Here is a 20,000-nt window from a genome sequence, read left to right on the forward strand (position 1 = left end):
AAAATTGTCCGATGTTGTTTTGGCTTATGAAGAATATCGAGGCCAAAATAATTCTTCCGCCGACATTTTCTTCGACCTTAATGTTAAAATAACTGAATATCATCACATTGGGCGCTTTCCGTTCAGACGAAAATAAAAAAAAAAAAAACGGAAATTTCGGTTGAGATTCGAATGGATCAGACAATGTCCGGAAAATCCATTCGGAACTTTCGCTTTCCGGACTGACAGCTAAGTCCGCGGTCAAATATTTTGTGTGTTTTCGCGCTAAATGGAGGCTATTGTTTATATAACAGAGATTGAATTCATTAAGGTGGCTCAAAACAGTTTCCAACACTTAGATTTTGATGGGTCGTTATAACTACTCTTTATCACTGGATGTTACAATCATGGTATCAAAAAACTGCCCAATCATTGGTAAACACGCTGTTATCATTTTCGTGACACAATAGGTTACCATGGCAACAGTATGACCTCCTAAACACACCCTCAATTACAGCTTTAGGGGCTTATAATTCAAAAACGGCTCGGGGAAATTTTTTTATACTATCAACTTTTGATAAGAATGATAAGACGCAACTTTTGGCAAAGTTTAACAAAAAATTCTGTAGATAGGGTTCAGTGCTACCTTAAATTTTCGAAAATTTAAGGTGGCTAAAAAAATTCACCGTGTCGTTTTTGAATTATAAAGCCTCCTAAAGCTGTAATTAAGGAGATCATACTGTTGCTATGGTAACCTGTTGTGTCACGAAAATGATAACGTGTTCACCAATGATTGGGCAGTTCTTTGATACCACGATTGTAGCATCAAGTGATAAAAAAATGGTTATAACGACCCATCAAAATCTAAGTGTTGGAAACTGTTTTGAGCCACCTTCAGAGGATTTAGTTCACCATATTCACATTTGTCATTTTTTTTTGGGACTGGGCAAGAAGATTTAATTGGTTAACCTCCAACTGCAGTCCACAGAGTACAAATAACGCGCGAAACGAGCAAATACGACCCAAATATCACATGCTATTCATTTTGTGACTCCAGAAAGTTACAGGAGTCTTCTAAGCTTTCATGAACAAACGCAACACAAAACCCGTTGAATGTCAGTCGACTCTCTCTAAGATATAATACGAATTTTCTTTTCCCAAATATTAATTTGATTTATTCAAGACCTATATTTTCGATTCAAGTTTCTTGTAATAGGAAAGCACTTTCCAAGAGCCCGGTGACGGTTTTATTGAGTAGTGTCCTCTGCCCGTCTTAGAGAGGTGTCCAACTTGGGGTTTAGCTATAGTAAAATGACTGATCAGAAAAAAAACGGCAAGGGACCAACACCAAGTGACCGTCTTAGAGATGTGTCCAACTTTGAAGTTTAGTTACAGTAAAATGACTGATCAGAAAAAAAACGGCAAGGGACCAACACCAAATGACCGTCTTAGAGAGGTGTCCATCTTTAGAGTTTAGTTACTGTAAAATGGCTGATCAGAGGAAACGGCAAGGGACCAACACCAGGTGTCCGTCTTAGAGAGATGTCCGTTAAGAGAGAGCTGACTGTGACACACTTGCCAGTTAACCTCTCTTCACCATGTTCTCTGTATCTTTTATTTCAGGCTTTCAACAGGGTTTCGGACAGTCACAAAGATTTCTAGTTTGAGGAATTCATTACGAACAGCAATGAGTGCTAACAACACAACATCCTGCATCATTACTGAAGATCCTATAGCAGCTAAAGTCTGCAAAACATTGGCATACTGTTTACTGCTTGTAGTCTCACTGCTGGGGAACACTTTAATCATCATGGTGGTTTACCGAGACAACAAAATGTGGACCACCACAAACTTACTCATTGTAAATATGGCGGTCTCCGACCTCCTAGTTCCCATATTCGCCATGCCTCGGGCCAACGTCGAGATACTCTACGGAAATCTCCGATGGCTTATCGATGGCGTGTTAGGAGAAACCCTCTGCAAGCTGACAGCATTTTTTCAAGACATCTCAACGGCGGTGTCTGTCCAAACCTTGGTCGCGATTGCCGTAGACCGTTTTTACGCTGTGTGGTTTCCTCTGAAGGCGGCCCGTATCAAACCTAGAGTGAAATACGTGATTTTACTGATATGGTGGATATCAACACTTATTCACGCTCCATATCTTTATGGTTTTAAAATTGGCACGTTCAGTGGCAAAACCTACTGTTTCCTGGGTTGGTCTCGCTCCGTCACAAAAATCGTGTTTTTACTGCTGATAATTATAATATACGTGATACCTTTGATGTTGATAACAATCCTGTATAGCTTAATAGTCAAAAAGCTTAGAAGACAAACTCTTTACGGAGTAAGGAATTTGGTCGTTCACTTCAGTAGTCGCGAAAAGAGAAATCGAAATGTGCTCAAGATGTCCTTAGCGATCGTTGTTGTGTTTTTCTTATCAATGTCGCCGTTTGTCGTGTATTTATCAGTTTCTCTATTCAGCCCTGAAGGAAAATTTTGCCTGTCAAAGGATTTTCGCTTTGTTACTCAGTATTTAGTTCACTCCAATGGCATAATAAACTTTTTCACGTATTTCACCTTCAACCAGAGTTACCGCCGTGGCTTCTTGTCAATCCTTTCTCGTATTTTCTGCTCGTGCTGTTCCAAATGTGGCTGGAGACAAGAAGTGGAGATGACGTCACGTATTGGACAGGAATCGCACGCCGCTTCAGCTGGAACCGTTAACTTTGGAATGGACTCTGACACTAAGGACGTTGTACTCACAGGGCTACGCTCAGTGGAGAGTGCTGAGCTCAAAGTGTTTGAGAATGGTAACATGTAGAAAGTGAAAAAGTCTCCGTCGGGACAAGTGGTCCATATACCACGAGAGCTTTATCCCAGTTTCTGTATTAGACTGCGGGCAGTCTCTCTTTTCCTCGAAAATCCGTGGGGAAGAACGCAAAACAAGTAGGCGTGCGAGCGTGACGTGCGAAAAGGCAGACTGCACTGGTTTCATACAACGATTTGGATGCTACAGTACAGTCTCTCTTTTCGCTCGTCTTCCGATGCCCGCGCAACCAGCGGCTCGCGGCATCGCCGCTCGTACGTCACGTTCGCACGCTTACTTGTTTTGCGTTCTTCCCCACGGTTTTTGAGGAAAAGAGAGACTGTTCGCAGTCTATTCCTGTATCTGATTATGTAGCATTAAGCGACCAAAGTATACTTACTCCCACTGAATTGGGTACTAGTTCATGGATGGGGGGTTACTTAACCCAAGAAAGAGAGAGGCACTGTGAGAGTAAAGTGTGTTGTCTAACAACACAACGCAATCCCTCAGGCCAGGGCTCGAACCAGGACCGCTCGATCCAGGGTCCGGCACACTAACCATTTGGCCACCGCGAGTACCACAAGAGTAAAGGTGAAAAAGACTCATAAAAGTAAAGCAGTTAAGGTTGAGAAGACTCTCATAAAAGTTGCTAAATAATTCCCCTTGTTAGTTTATGATTATTCTCGAATTTGAAAAGTGGGGCCACTATTCATTTCTTTAGATCTCTGTTAAACTACGTCAACAGTACTTCTCTCCCGCGTGGGATGAGCTTGTCGCGCGCTCGCGTGGGAGCTGGTCGCGCTTTGCGCGGGACGAGCTGGTCGTGTCTCGAGCGGGATGATTTAACTAGCCTCTGGGTTTCGTGTCCTTAGATGGAAACCTTTTTAAATGCGAGAGATATTTCATCACTTGCTGTTGCGGAAACCATTGCTTTCACCAATTGTTATAGTCTGGGCATTGTTTGTGTTGCGAATTTTTGTATCTGTTTTATGCCACTGGTAATCTCAACAACAACGGTCCCTTAAACAGTATACTGAGTCAAATGTTCTCGAAACCTTTGTTCGATAGTTTTCAAGAGTGTTTTACTATGTACTGAACCCCGTAAATATGCCAAATATTTCGGACAAGCCCTAGTTAATGACAAATGAAGAATCTTTTCTCCCGAAGAAACCAGTAAAGAGGCTTTTTTTGTGCAAACAGCTACAATAAAGTACAAACACATGAATTGCTTCTGTTTACTTTGTGTTGAAGAAGTTAGAATCAACTTTTTGCTCAGAAGCAACCGTGCGACAGACTCCGTCACCCAAACATTTGAACTTTTGACTGCGTGGTCGAGTAACTGCAAAAAGCTATTTTATAGAAGTTCATCATAAAGTAAGTCTCAATGTCTTTTCACACATTCAGTATATTTTATTTTTATCCTAAAATGCCACTAACAATGATACAGATCCCTTCAAGTGAAGAATCGCAAAAATAGTCATTGAACTTTATTTAGTATCTAACATAGAAAAAATTAGACTTAATCAACTTAAACATAATATGTTTGTGCAACATATTTTGCTGCCTATATGCTTTATCGAGTATATCATTCCCATACAATTAATAAAACCAGCCGTTTAAAACAATTTTAGTTCTCTTATCTGATGCATGCTTGGTCTAAAAAGTACTCCAAAAATGTTCTATTATATAGCTCTACTATAAAATATACTGCAATTATAAATTGAAATACCGCACACAAAATTTTTCACTTATAGTGAAAACTATTAGCACGTTTACAGGGGGAACACTTCAAACTAAACTACAAGTACAGCCTTGATACCAACAACAAACAATACTCGTACCATAATACATATTGTGTACATTTTCAAGATGACAACACGGCGGCCATATCGCTCTTCCGAACTATACAACAGTACAGTTTCATCTGTACAGTGTTAATCTGATCTGAGGTAAACTATTCACGAATACCAGCAGAAAAGTGCTGGTTAACTTGAAACTATCCTCTCCTGTAATGTGTTTATTTTACTGAAATTCCTTACAGTTTAGAAAATCAATGTGGCCGCCGTGAAGACAATACATGATTCTAAGAGCACATGGTCAAAAATTTCCTACGAAAACGCATTTACATTAGTATATGCCTACACATAAGCTCAAAAACTTTTTTCGTTAAGCTCTAGACCTTTAAGTCAACTAATAATTAATTAATAATTTCGAAAATCCAGTCTCAGATTGTTTTTATAGCATACACAGGAACAATTCACTAAGTTTCACATTGAAACCCTGAGCTGTTTAATTTCAAACAAAAAAAAGTCAAAATATTTTACCAAAAACTAAGCCACTCAAACCCCGCGAAACGTAACTTATTGCAATACATTTTTTTGGTTAAGTAGATGAGTGTGAAAACGAAGGAAAATAATCAAGTTGGAGCTATAAACTTGATAAGCCATCCTACTCTGAGAACTATCAATACAAGAAATGTACGATAATTGGAAAAGAGAATTCCTCTTTTGAGCTTGACGCTGAAAGGGTTAAGAAACAGAATTCGAATCCAGGGACGCTCGATCTTATAATGCACGTGACCAGGGAGCTACCTATCGGCTTGGGTTCTTATAATCTTTCATATGATTTTTAATCAAAACGCAAACACAACTCGTGAAATAAATATTAAGTGGTTCTTTGTTTTTTAGTTTTTTTTTTTTTTCAGTTGGCTACAAAATGGCTGCCTCCTGGGGGCTGACAATGAGAATCTTAAAAGCGATTTTAAAACAGATCTTCCGCGCTTGCGATCGAGCAGGTGTTCCAAATTTTAAGAAGTTTGTACAATTAGATGCATCGATAGGCTTGACAGCGTTTTTGGAGTCGCATCAGCCTTCGAAACTTAAAAGCTGTTTAGCACACATCACACAGGTGGGTGTGCAATTCATTTGATCGCTTTAAACCGAAGCGTTGCCTAAAAGATCATATGCGTGTTCTACGGGTGCAAGAGCATCATTTTAAATGTTTGTATTTGGGTTTCGCGCTGCTTTATAATTTCACTTGATTAAAATAATCAAATTTTTGCAACCTTGCCTTTAATTTAAAGGAGTTGATGGGTCTCCACAACAAATATAAAGTATGTTGCTAATTAAATTCAAGTCGCATTCACGAGTAGTCGGACTGAGCAGCCCTTTGTTTTTTTGGTTGATATGCCTGTTGGTTTGACTGCTTTTAAACCGGGGCGAGTGCAACTCATCTTTAAGGTGATTTCTTGGATATTGTGGTACGGACAGAAAATTAATTACGAGTGATCCTTTTTTGCTCTCTATGACTCAATGAAAGATATAGACAAAAAGAACTTCTATACGATGTTACGAGTGCCGCAAAAATACGATAATCAAGAGCTCCATCTTTGTAAGAGGAAACACGTCTATTGTAAAGTGGTGACGATCAAGGAGTCTCCAAACGACTTTTCAATTTCACTGATTTCTAGTACTTGGCGGACAATATAAACATAACTTGTTAGCATGGATACGTCTTGGCAAGATAAAACGGATGCTTGATGCTCATTCCAGTAACTCATCACTGTCCTCATCACTGTCCTCATCACTGTCCTCATCACTGTACTCATTGTCGTCAGAACACAACATGAATTCCATCTCCGCTATCCGCAGTTCTGCAGCATCCGAATCCTCTGTGTTATCAGGACACCGAAGATTCTGAATTGCTGCCGTTGGTTCTCTCACTTGTCCACAAAATGCCTCGGTCATCTTGTCACTGTCCATCCCTTTCGGCGACGGCAATTTTGACAGCATCGCGCCCTTCAATCCACAAAGTTTTACTACGTTCAGTCGACCGAAAGAAGTCACACAAACAACTTTGTCCCCATCAGCGGACACAGCCATGCTGACGATGTTTTCCCGCCCTTGCGCAATTTTTACGAAGGCAACGGCTTTCCACTCACTTAAGTCCCACAAGAACAGAGTACCATCTACGCCATAGGAAATTAGGTAACGGTTTCCTTTCAAAAACTGACAGAATTCGACTTTGCCTAAATGCGCACGTGGTAGTTGCAGAATAGATTGATCTGTTGATGTTTCGAGTGGACGGAGGAGAATTCTGTCTGAAACGCAGTAAGCCAACAGGTCATTTTCTGGTGAAACTGTGCAATGAGTGAGTTTGTAGACCTCAGTGTAAGGCACGCCAGTTTCAACTCTTCTCAATATGCGACATGGCTGCGAGGAATGATCCCAAAACTCGATGTGCAATTCAGAGCATATTATTAATTCCTTATTGCTTGACGAAAAACAAAAGCAACAATCTTCAGAGGGCAGTTCTGGTGAGTCAAATGATGCCGATAGAACTTTCCTCTGAACATTCCATACAAAGAAAGACAAGCCACTGCTTCTCCGTATACAAAAAAGAAGTAAGGCGCTGTCGGCTGAGAATGTGAAATGCAGAACAATGAACTCTTCATTTGTTTCAAAAATGGAGTAACGACACTTACCATGATCAGTAGACGCCTCAGTAAATGCCCGCATGGTATGATACAGTAATATTTTAGTCCTTTCGTGAGTCACAATTAATTTTCCGTCTGGTGAAAATTGACCTTTCCTCACCTGTTGGAACTCACGATAAGGATGTTTTAAGGAAGTCTCGGAAACTATGCCTCCTTCGTGATCCGATGTCTTCATTAACACAAGGCATAAATTTGAATAAAGCACCAGAATGGTGTCAGCGGAAGCAAACGTCACTTGCATTAGTCCCTTCACAGCTGGAACGAAAAAATAACTAAGGAAACCGCTGGGAAAATCCTTCGGAAAGATAATAGTTTCCTCATCATCGCCTTGAAAACGATATCCTGCTTGCCTTTCAGGAATCAAAGACAAGGGAATTTTGCCAGACACACTAGTTAGAGTGGCACCAGTCGCTAGAGACAAGAAGTGCAATGACCTTTCAAAAGTCAAATACAAAAAAAATGCACTGTCGTATGTGAAAGCAAAACGCACGACCTCGTTGATAACATGCACCGGGTTTCCCCAATCAAGACTGTGTTTGTGTTGGTGTTTCCCACGGTACAGTTGAACTGTTGTCTCATCGTCCTCGAGTCGGATAGCGACCCATTTCCCATCTGGTGATACACAAGGTAAAATGCTAGTAAACTGTTTTTTCTCTTTCACATTAGGGAGATTCTGCAGTTCTAATAGCGCATTTGTGAAGGTCTTAGTGCCAACATGAAATGCCTCCAGAAACGAGAAGTCCCTGAGTGATTTCAAAAAGGACAAGTATTCCGTTCCGAATGAAGGCGTACAGTAATGGCAAACGGTGCTCAATAAAGCAATATTGCAAAGTGACAGTGCCTTGTCTATACCGGAAAAAAGTCTCCCACATCTGTCGAGCGCAGTTCCCAAATGACAAAAGTACGTGAACGGGCTCATCTGAAAACCCGAGGAAAAGGCCTGCTCAAGAGCAGATTTACCAGTCTGCATATCCCAAACTTGATATTTAAATATCCTTGAGTAGTGAGTGATAATGAAGTCACGCACAACTGTCAAAGTTGGTGTCTCACAGTCTATCCGTGATTGGCAATACCTGCATACGGCCTCGAATCTTCTCCCCGACCAAAACCAAAATAGTTGCAACATTTCCAACAGAGCGCACCACTCATCGTGGTGCGTTCTTCTTAGAACATTCAACAAGTTTCTCATCGCTGGAACAGAGTCTCGATCTTTCTCTGCATAACGCGGACTTGCCGCGGGCAGTCTGTCAGAAAAGCAACTACAAATCGTTTCACTCTCCTGGCCCTGACCAATTTCCTCTGCGGCCCACAAACAAAGGTAATTCAGCAGGCACAATGAACAACAGCTATCATTTGATAAGGGTAGACTGAAACTGCCACGTTTTACTACAATCCACTCTCTATCAAGAGTAATTGAGCCCCATTTGTGCATCTGCGTATTCCCCAAAAACTGAGGAAACTTCTCCAGATTTCCTGTTTCTACAGAGAACCATAAATCAAGCCGCCCAAAAAACAAAAACTTGCCATCTGGAGAGAATTCCAGATAGTTACTCCCAAGAACTAAATCTGAAAACCGCTCCAACACGATTTCGTGAATCACTTCAAGCGAACAAGAATCAAAGAAAACGATATTTTTCCTGCGTCTGTTGATGTGAGCCAACCGCTTCCCATCAGGAGACACCGCAAAGAGGCTCTGGACGTACAGACACTTCGAAGGCAAAACCCGCGAATTGCACTGTAGCCAAGTGCTTGACACACCATCTGGGATAACAACGTTGTCATGGACAACTTTAGAAGCATTCTGTAAACAACAATGCAGAAGGTAAGGACATTCCAAGAGAACAAAAATATTTCTTTCCAGAGCCAAGCACACCTCAAGGAGAATTTCTTTCCTGTCGTCATCGTGAAACTGACGGACAGTCGCCAGCTTAAAATCCTCAATAAGAGAATAAATCTCAATTCGCCTGCTCTGTATTCTATTTCCAATATATTTGAAACTTGTCAAGCAACTGAAAACAGTTTCCGATGAATCCTTCCCTGGAAATCCACTCAAACACCGAATGCCAAAGCTAAGAATGTAGTCAAGCAAGTCAGGCTTAATGAGGGGAACGCCCCGAGATTGCTTATGAATAAACCCAAAGAAAATTTCAACGATAACATCTTTGAGATAATTGGCTTCAACGTTCCTGTCAATGAACAGTTCTCGAGCCTTGTCCTCGTCAGTCAGCCACGCCGGAATCAGGTTGTGCAGGAAGGCGAACGTCTTCGAGAACACCATAAACAGGGAAAACGCATCTAACACATGCTGCTTGGGAATACTCGATTTTTCTCTCTGGAGGACGTACGAAATAAACGAGACGGAAAGCGGGGCAGGAGCGGCAATGGCACAACCGAGCAACTTCTTGAACAAGCTACATCCCACTTTGTCAAAAACACGCTTGAAATTTTTTCGAAGGAAGCTGTCAAAGTCTCCAGGGAAAAGATCAACCAGCTGAAATGACTTACCTGATTGCACTGGAGCGTTCAAGTCTTTGGCAATGTAGAAAGCATACAAAAACGATCCATTGCACTTTTTCGCCAAGTCATCCACCGAGAAGGGGAGGCGGGAGAAATCTACACTGTTTCTCAGAAACAATTTGATGTCCTGCTCGTGCTGCTGATAAAAATTGTCATGTTCGACATTTCCGGCGCAAATTCTTACACAAGGATTGTACTTTTTCAAACTAAGCTGCACCGTGTTTTCAGGGCGACTGGTAATAAAGAACACAAGCCAGTTTGGAAGCTGAGGAAAGCGGTTCATGATAAGATCAAGGAAATCTTCCCTGGACTCATACTGGGTCTCATCCAGGGCGTCAACAACGACTAACTTTCTCTGGGTAGAATGGCACATATAAAGCGGCTCTTGTAATAATTTAGTAAACAATTCCTGAACACCTAGATTAGAATTGCCTAACAACTTTCTTATACCACCCTCCCCTCCCATAATACTATTGTACTCACTACTGCATTCACAGAGTTGACTAGCAATAGTCCCAAGAAGATACCTGGGATCATTCCTTGTGCTATCATTGTGACGACAAAAGTAGGCGGCTCCTAAGTGTCCAGCTTTCTTACAGCGCTGTGCCAGGACTCCGGCCATCACACTCTTGCCAACGCCTGGGTCACCTAAGAGAACATACGTTCTGGAGTCGCCAGGATCACTGAACCATTCGTCAAAATCTTTTAAAAGCCACTGTCCTGTATCTGCGTCATGACGTGCAGCAAGAAAGGCGATGTCTGATTCACAATTGGCAATTTCTGTTAAAAAAAAATTGAAACGGATACTTCAACTTGGCTGATCACATGTTTAGATGCTGTAACGTACCTTGTGGGAAATAGAACAAGACCTTTTCAATATAATTATTATAGAGCTTCAAAACAGCAATGAATAATAGTTCAATTTAAACATAATAACGGTCTACATGTAGGTAACTGGCCGTTGCTACATGTAATGGCAAAGCAGCAGCAGCAGCAGCAGCAGTAGTAGTAAAATTGAGGACATTTGCCCTGGCCAAAGAACGTGAAAGTAGACAACTAAAATCAGTGACTACATTTTTCGGAAGGTCATATTTCAATGTTTTGCTGAGTCATTTCAGAAATGTTTACGTAAAGCCCATATACATGGGCTATTTCCCGTGAGTCATATTCTTGGTCACCAGGCAGTTCATTATACTAGAAAAGCTGTCTTCCTTATAGGTACTAACGACAAAAGAATGTCATTTTATTTGAATGATTGATCTTTATAGTTGTTTGCTGTAGATGTGGTTCATTTTCCTCACCATGTTCTACAATTGTACATTCTAAAATTATTCAAATTACCATAATTTATTTGGGGTTGGTTTGACTTCTGTTGATCTTCCAGGTAAGTAACACGTCGCTGTACATCACTTATTTGGTCTTGTGTAGTGTTCACTTTGTCGCACAGAGAGCTTTGATCCTGCTTGATGACCTCTTGTTCATGTTCTACTATGGCAACTCTTTCCCTCAATTCCTCCAGAACTAGTTGACAGTCTTGTAATGCCTTCTTTACATTCTCTCTGTTAACCTCTTCTTCAAATGCCATCTTGTCAATGTCATTCTTCAATGCACTCACATCTTGTTGAACCGTCTTTACCAGATCAGGGTCAATGGTAGCATTCATGCACAGTATAGCACCTTTGAGAGAAGCAAGGTGTGACTATTAATATTTAGTATATTCTCAGCTCCGACTATTGCATTTCTAGCTCTCTGATTGGCTCAAAAACTCCGACTATGAGCCATTAGTCGGAGTTTTACCTTATATGGAAAACAGTGCGCCAAGTTTAAAAATTTTCCGCTCTGTAAAATTGTTGAAATAAAAATCGGCGGCAAAAACCCGATTAAGAATATACTAAAACAATTATTCCATTCGACCTTGTTGGATATGAAGTGATCATAACCAACTCGCGCTACGCGCTCGTTGGTTATTTATCACTTCATATCCAACGCGGTTTCATGGAATAATTGTTAAATATACTTTAATTTGTATTAACAAAACTTGTTATCGAAAGCCTTCCACAACAAGGTCCTAGTTTTAAAGTATTTTTGTGTGCTGTTCACGTGATCCAAACAGGAAGGTAGGGCTCTACTTTTGTCCGTTATTCGCAATCAAGAATAGTTGACCTGTTTACCATTTACTAAGAACGTCACTCTTTACACTGTCAGGTTAAGGCTGGTATATTAGTAGTCTAATTTACCATTTCAAAGGATAGGTTGTGTCCATGGGTTCTGCTTGACTGAACCAGTCATAGTGTGTTTTGTCACATCTATTTCCAATCCTCAATTCTTAGATTTGAATCGGTCAATTGAAAAGCAAACCAAAAAATAAAAATGAAGACTGGTTCAGTTTGTATTGTATTTTTGTATTTTGTATTTCTCCACTTGACGATGTCAATACAGTGTCGTTAAAAATAAAATGCAGTGAAAAGAAAGTGGAAAGGACAAAATATTATAAACTAATTTCCTTAGAAAACCATACGAAATCCCGTACGAGAGCCGTATGCGTCAAAGTGATAGGGCCGGAAAAACGCGAACGGCCCTACTAGAAACGCGTACAGCAAAATCGATGCGAGTTAATGACAAAAAGAATTTTTTTGCTGCTAGAGTTTGTTCTCTTCAAAATGAATGATGAAAGTGAAGATTCTGCGAGTGAATTCTACCATCCTGGCGAACTTTCCGAGTCGCAAACTCACTCCGAAAGCAATGAAAGAAAGTCAACACTCCTCACAAATGAAGAAGTTCACAACTTTCTCAGAAGCCAACAACAAGCAAACAGGCGGTCAAGAAAATAACTTTTCCGGATGAACTGTCCGATAATTAACCTTTGGAATAAGCAAAAAGTCTTGAGGCGAAACTTCTTTCAGTGAGAAAGCATCAGAGAATTCATCGTGGGTCAAAAGCCAAACATATCTTGTGTACAGTAGGATAAATTGCTCTGGAGTTTCTACATCAGTGTTGCTTGAAGAGACAAAACTGAGAACGAACACAAGTTCGTACAGTTCATCCAGATAATAAAACTCGCTTGTGTTTAATAGCTGAGTGTAATTTCCACTACACAGCAAAGCCAGCAAAGTCAGTAAACCCAGGCACTGTTTGCGAGAGCCAACATCGGTGTCCGTAATATTCATTTGCTGGTTCTCCCTTGTTCAAGAGAATCCAAGAGGTCGACAAACAGCTTGAAACGACGCCGACATTTTCTTGAGTCATCAGATGAACAAGATTTGTGAACAATTTCAGTGAAGCGTGAAGCGAACTTTTGTCACTCGCTAAGTTTTTAATGGTTTTGACATATTTTTGACAGCTTTATGTCAACTTTCTGTTGGCTTTTTAGCAAAAAAATAATTGTGGACTTACATTGACAAACAATTTGTCCTATTTAGGTTCAAACAGAATTTTCAAACTTTTCAACACTAAGTAGTCACATGATAAAATGCTTATTGACTGAGTAAGGTCGGGCCGGACCGTATGATTACATATTAATAATATAAACATGAAAAATTCGCGTGGAGGAAGTGCTGGAAGATATTTCTTGAAACCACTTTTTCTCATTCGAGAAAACTCTTTTCAAAGTTTCTGAACAAAAGTTTCGTCATCATTTTACGTGAGATCATTGGCCTAAAAAACTTCCTATTGTCTTTCAGCCAATCATAATCCAGAATTACGATGTGTAACTTGCATTGGTGTTAAACTTTTTGCACTGGTGTTACACTTCTTACACTGGTGTTACACTTGAACTGCACTGCTCTTGGCCAATCAGAATCGAGTAATTTTTTTATGTATATTATTAATAAAATAATAGTTTTTGTAACACTCATGAATTAATAATACTACGCAAACTAAAACTGGTAATTAAAAGTGTTTTTTAAAATAGTTTTCCAGTGGCGTATTTCGTATCAGGACACAGGATTGTCATTCCAGTAATAGCATCCAATAATAGTTGGAAAAAACTGTTTTAGTTCCTATGTTGTAGTTGCTATAGCAACTGGAATTTAAAAACCGGTGACAAAACTGAAACCCGTTTTTAGCTTGGGGACCACAGGAACACTGCTCGAGAGCTTGAACGCTCTATCATCCAGACTTAAAACGTCTTTCCAGTGAACGTTAACGCATTCAGTTTAAAATGTAAACTGTTGACTATACCTTTTGTTTGCCAGTCTCTCAGTTCATTTACAAGGTACATCTCATCAGCGCTTGGAAGTCCCAGAGATTTTACCAGCTTTTCCATTTCAGCAAATCTCAGTGGAAAACTCAATGAGTCCCAGTCACTGAACAAACAGTGTGCCCAGGCATTTCTAGCTTGTCTAACATCACCAGCAGCACTCTGCACAGCCAGTGAGAAGACTGGTACTTTACCAAGCAAGGTGAGCACAGCAGATGCATCGCAGTGTTCATCAAAGGCGTTAAACTTGGCCATGTGGTTCTCTACATAGAGCTTGGCAAAGTCAACATGTGATGTCACTCGGCAGTCAAACTTGGAATAATCAAACCTGCCACCTGGCAACCTGGGCAATACATCGTTACCATTGATGTTCTCGTACTTTAGAAATGTTGGCCAATTCTTTAGTCGCCCAGATGTGCTCTGAGTGTGAATACTGTGGCTCCTTTGAAGATTAGCACACTCCCTCTGAACTTCTTGCTCTACAAACGAACGTATCTGGGAAGCCAGGACTTTGTTGAGTGCAATTCCAAAGACTAACCATCTTTTCTGGTTGTCAGTAACGTTCTGTAGTGTAGACCTACGTGTGCAGTTATCAAGAATAAAAATCATTTCAAAAACAATACTGTAATTTTACAGTTTATCATACATGCTTGATGGAACATTATTCAGTTCGTGGTTGTGACAAATCCTGGCCAATGGGGAGGCTATTTTGAGAGTTGGGGCGTTCTTTAGTGGCCGTTGCCTTTCTATTTTAGCGTTCAGAATAGACGAACACTAATAAGAGTTACCTTCTTTTATTCTGCTAACAACAGAACACTCAAACCACAAAAACTTGCTCAAAGGGCACCTGTTTACAATTGGGGGAAATTGCTAAATCCCCCTCTGAGAACTAGATGTCATGTGACAACACAAGAATGTTCTAGAAATGTCATGCAAGGAATGTTGGGGGTCACCACACTATAATGAGGTGGCTGTTGTAGAGCGTTCAAAATAAGAGTGAATCTATGAATCGTTGACCGGGCGAGGTGGCCATCAGTGGAGGTTCAACTCCATTATTGAGTGTATTGTATTTGCATGCCGGCACTTCTTGAATTACACACTAGTACAGGTAATCGTACGATTCGAATTCAAGTGTAGGGTATGTGGCTCTTACAACACTAGTCAGCTCTGCAAACTCAACTCACCCTGTAGTTGCTACAGCTGCCATTGTTAGATTCCTTAGTGGTACAGCAACAAACGTGACTAAGTTTGGGTTAACTCATCTCTTCATTGCAGTCTTGGAACTAATACTGAAATAGATGTGATAGTGATGCGTTAAAAAAAGACGTCTAAAAAACGAACATATATTAAACACCACTTTCAAAGACTCCTCTGATATATTACACAGTACAGCATTAAACCACTGACAGTATTATCACAGTTTCTACGTTGCCATTGGTCTACGTCACTACGAAGACACATGAGATGCGAATGTGCGTTGTTGGTCAGTACTTTGCGTTTCGCCGGGAATGTAGGTTTCGCGAGTGTCTCTGTCTTAAAATCATTGCAAATCTTCAGCCTCGTCCACATTTTTTTAGATATTTGTTTAGTACGTGGAAAGAGAGGTACGCCCCAATTTTCAGTGACTTACAAGGTTTCTACACAGATCAGGGCGAGGAGGCAAGGAGATGAGGACGCCAGGACAAGAGGACGCGAGGACGTGGAGGAAGCAGGGAAGCGGGGAAGTGGGGAAGGGGGGAAGGGGGGAAGTTCGGAAGCGTGAAAGTGGGGAAGCGGGGAAGTTGGGATAATGGCAGAGGAAAGAAGAAGTTGTTCATTAAGGTAGTCAAGAAATTGACTCTTTAATTTATGCATCTTTTCTTAGCATAAACAACATATTTTTATTTTCTAAGTCAGTTGCATGAAATTGCCAGACAGACATAAAAAAGATTTAAGAACAAACTGCTTTCCTAATTTTAAAAAGGCTTCTAAAAAGCAAAATAATATTATTTGCCAAATCTTATTCATGAGCAGTACAACTAAAACACATTTTAGACAAGCACTTTTGGTTTTCGGATCACAAAGTTTTTAATTCTACGATGGCTCTCCATCCTCAGTTGGTTGGGACAGAACAAAGCAAACCTGGCAAAAATTGGTGATAAAATAAAGTTGAAGCAGCTATCTTAACCTTTACTTTTTGGCCAGGGAAGCAGGGAAGCAGGCATGGAAGCATGGAAGCAGAGAAACAAGGAAACATATAACCTGAGGCAAGGAAGCAAGGTGGCAAGGAAGCGGGGAAGCAGGGAAAGGGGGGGAAATCAGGGAAGCAGGGAAGCAGGAAAGCATGGAAGCGGGAAAGCAGGGAAGTGGGAAATTGGGGAAGCAGGGAAGCAGGGAAGCAGGGAAGCAGGGAAACGGGAAAGCAAGGAAGCAGGGAAGTAAGGAAGCAAGGAAGTAAGGAAGCAAGGAAGCAAAGAAGCAAGGAAGCAGGGAAGCAGGGAAGCAAGGAAGCAAGGAAGCAGGAAAGCAAGGGAGCGGGAAAGTGGGGTAGCAGGAAAGCAGGAAAGCAGGGAAGCAGGGAAGCAGGGAAGCAGGGAAGCAGGGAAAGCAGGGAAGCAAGGAAGCGGGGACGCAGGGAAAGAAAGTAGGGAAGTAGGGAAGCGAGGAAGCAGGGAAGCAGAGAAGTGGGGAATCAGGGAAGAGGGGAACTGGGAAAGTGGGGAAGCGTGGAGGTGGGGAAGCAGGGAAGCGGGAAAGCAGGGAAGCAGGGAGTTGGAGAGGAAGCGAAGCGGGGAAGCGGGGAGGTGGAGAAGCGGGGAAGCGGGGAAGCAGGGAAGACACGTTCATTCCTTTCCAATGAGGTGCCCTGGGGTGATGATGGCTGTCTGTATGAAGGAAGTCATAAAAGCTTTCTCTTGCTCAGGCATGGTCACCAGAGCAAAAGACTAAGAAAAACGTACAGTTTGGAAATGTGCAGCGGGGAAAGCAAGCCCGCAAATAACAGTTGGTCATCGGACAATTAACCGGTAAATTTGTAAATTTGAGGTTCTGACAGGTAAAGGTTGGCCTGGTCGAACACTCTGTCTAGGCATTTCTGCTACAATGAAAAATATTTTCACTGGACATTTGTGGGCGAATATGGAACAAGTTAGTTTATTATACTGCCACAAAATACTATGCAAAAAAGCTTTGTTATCAGTTTCGTTTTTACTTGTTTTGACAGGTAAAAGCTTGGCCTGGTCGGACACTCTGTCTGGGCATTTCTGCTACAATGAAAACTATTTTAACTGGAAATTTGTGGCCGAATATGGAAAAAGTTATTTTATTCTGAAAAATGATTTTATCACGTGCAATACATCTTTGCGGGACATCGTTCCAAATGTCACGTCGAATTGTAAAACACGCTACCTCAGCACCATGCACTATTCCGATGTGTTTACACATTTTGAGGTGGCGTCATGAAAGATTGTGAAGCCCCATTTAAACTGAATTACTAATTCATCCGAAAAACTACTAAAATCTGAGGTCTTACATTATTGCTCATTGTTTGATATCTGCAAGTGTTGTGGAATTAATTTTCAGTGACATAATTTGACCCGATTAAAATATTATGCAAAGCGAATGCAATCGCTTTCAAAAACTTTAAAACTTCTAAAATGTAACTAAATGTTTTCTAGTTCATATGATCAAAACTCAGTTTTATGGCTCTTTTAATATTGTTTTTTTTGGGGTTTTTTTTTTTTTACGTCTGTGGTTCAAATATAGTTCCGACTACCACAGACATGTTTTTGTGTAAAGTGTGAATGTACAAATTAGTCACGCTTTGTAGTCACAACCACTTCCAATAATACAATTCCAATTTCATCTAATTATGCAAATGTTTTACTCAATTGACCCCAAAAATTTTCAGGGGGAGCTTGCTTTCAGAAAAAGTTAAAGAATTCATTTCCCGCGTGGTTTATTGCGCCAGTAAACCCACAGAAAGAGTGGTCTATTGCTTAAATAAAACATAGGAAAAGGGTGTTTTATTGTTTTGCGCGTGGAAAATCTATATCATAAAGCAAATGAAGAAGCCTAAGCCGTGTATTACACTGTGGTAAAACTCCGGACATTTGAGAACACTCGAGAAATGTAGAAAACACGAACCGCAGGCGAGTGTTTTCTACATTTCCCTCGTGTTCGCAAATGCCGGTCGTGTTTTATCACAGTGTAATACACGGCTTAGGCTTCTTTATTTGTTAAGTAAAACACTCGTGTCTACATATTTTACATTAATAATAAAAATAATAATGTCTTAATCTTATCTATAACAAATTGTCGATCGTGATTGGTTCTCCGCGCGCCTATATGTCACGTAATCGGCGCACGATCACGTGGTTGTCCAAGTACAGGTATCCAATTTGAACTTTTTGTAATTGGATACCTGTAATTGGACACCCACGTGATTCGCACGTCAATTACGCGCGCTTTAATGGCTTCCTTCGCTTTTTTTCCCACAGTTTTCAAAACTTACGAAAAGCGCTACAGACGTTTTCGCTCAAAAGAAGTTCCTAAAAAACATTTTTAGTTCCGTAATTTGTTATAGATATGGTTAATTAGTAATTGGACCTTGTGTCGTACAACTGAGTAATCGTGTTCATAATTTTAAATCGGTCTCGCACTTCGCGCTTGTCCGATTTTGAAATTACTCACCCGATTAACAATGGTAATAGGACTGAGTGGAGTCCAATTCGGTCTGTAATCATACGAGTGATTAACAAAATCGGACGACCGCGAAGCGGGAGTCTGATTTGTTAATCACGAGAATGATTACAGACTGAATTGGATGACACGATGTCCTGTTACCAATTAATCAAAACTATGACAAAATTTGAGAAACGAACAAACCATCGATTGATGGCTGAACGATTAAACGTCGTTATGAATGCTGAAAAACACAGCAGTTTACTCAACAAAGTGCACCGCAACAGCGCGCGCAAAATGACGCGTACTGTCCAATTACAACCATGACGCGTGCACTGTCCAATTAATGCTCAAATCGGGCTGCTGATAGACAATCACGTTCGAGAATTTTGTTATAGTTTTGATTACGCCTTGAATTGTACTCCACTCGGTCCAACTACTGTTACTTATTTATTCAATACAATACATATCAAACGTTACAAAAATTCTGAAAGGGATTAAAGAAGGCGCTTACAGTAAGAATTTCTCATATTGTTAAATTGTAGTTAAAACTAAGCCTTTAAAAAAAACTACTTTTAAACCGTTCAGTGTTTATCTTGGGTAACCGACAAGTGCTACATCTTAATCTAAGGGAGGACGCTTTGGCTTGGGGCAACATAGGATACAGTGGGTGAGAACTATCGCTCCTCGTCTTAGCTGTAACCCTCTTCCCTAAGTTCGCTTATTATGTAAAAACATTTATTCGCTTCGTTAAGTTTAGTTTGACCATGTTCAGTAAATAAACAGTTAGACTGGAAGGTAACACCAAGTAAGGTCAAGTTTACATGCTGTGCAGTATTGTAAATAATAGGGTAATTCGTAGTATTGTTCTTCTTTCGAAATATTATTTCTTTACACTTGGATGTGTTACAGTTCATGTCATTCAAGTGAGCCCAGTTTAAGAACTGAGATAAGGCTAGTTAGAAATTATCAATTTGTTCATTGACGGCAATCAGCCGACTAGAATCATCGGCAAACTTAATCAAGGACACATTGTCGAGATCGGTAAAGCGCAGATCGTTTAAGAAAATATTAAAAAGGGATGGTCCACTAACGCTTCCTTGCGTTGTGCCCTTATTGACTTCTCTTCTTCATTCGCAGACTACACCGTTGCAGTACTCGTTGCTTCCGATCAGATATACCAGTTTACGATATGCCAGCTTAATGGGCTGCTCTTCAATTTCTCAGTCAGCTAACAGATGGTGCCTAACGTTGTTAAAGGCCTTCGAAAAGTCCATCGTGAAATGTCGTATCGCTTTTTTGCAGTTGCCATCTATTGTGGCGAGAAAACTGTGTTGTATTGT

General features: G+C 40.6%; 2 protein-coding genes across 2 annotated transcripts in view; one reads left to right on the forward strand and one right to left on the reverse strand.

The window, feature by feature from the left end:
- Nucleotides 1-4,010, forward strand: part of LOC110066817 (neuropeptide SIFamide receptor-like) — a 6,240-nt gene extending 2,230 nt beyond the window's left edge. The window contains exon 3 of the mRNA XM_020774065.2: nt 1,603-4,010. Within this exon, the coding sequence (XP_020629724.2) occupies nt 1,667-2,800 (1,134 nt within the window). The 5' untranslated portion in view covers nt 1,603-1,666 and the 3' untranslated portion in view covers nt 2,801-4,010. The remainder of the gene's footprint in view (nt 1-1,602) is intronic.
- A 162-nt stretch (nt 4,011-4,172) lies between these two features.
- LOC149106698 (uncharacterized) overlaps nt 4,173-20,000 on the reverse strand; it is a 46,972-nt gene continuing 31,144 nt past the window's right edge. Inside the window, exons 2-5 of the mRNA XM_089298604.1 lie at nt 15,180-15,284; nt 13,977-14,572; nt 11,139-11,474; nt 4,173-10,577 (exon numbers count right to left, since the gene is read on the reverse strand). Of these exons, the coding sequence (XP_089154730.1) occupies nt 6,328-10,577; nt 11,139-11,474; nt 13,977-14,572; nt 15,180-15,202 (5,205 nt within the window). The 5' untranslated portion in view covers nt 15,203-15,284 and the 3' untranslated portion in view covers nt 4,173-6,327. The remainder of the gene's footprint in view (nt 10,578-11,138; nt 11,475-13,976; nt 14,573-15,179; nt 15,285-20,000) is intronic.

Source organism: Orbicella faveolata, unplaced genomic scaffold (genome assembly GCF_042242905.1).
Source record: "Orbicella faveolata isolate gen_17 unplaced genomic scaffold, um_ofav_v1 contig_3, whole genome shotgun sequence".
NCBI classification, from domain to species: Eukaryota; Metazoa; Cnidaria; class Anthozoa; order Scleractinia; family Merulinidae; genus Orbicella; species Orbicella faveolata.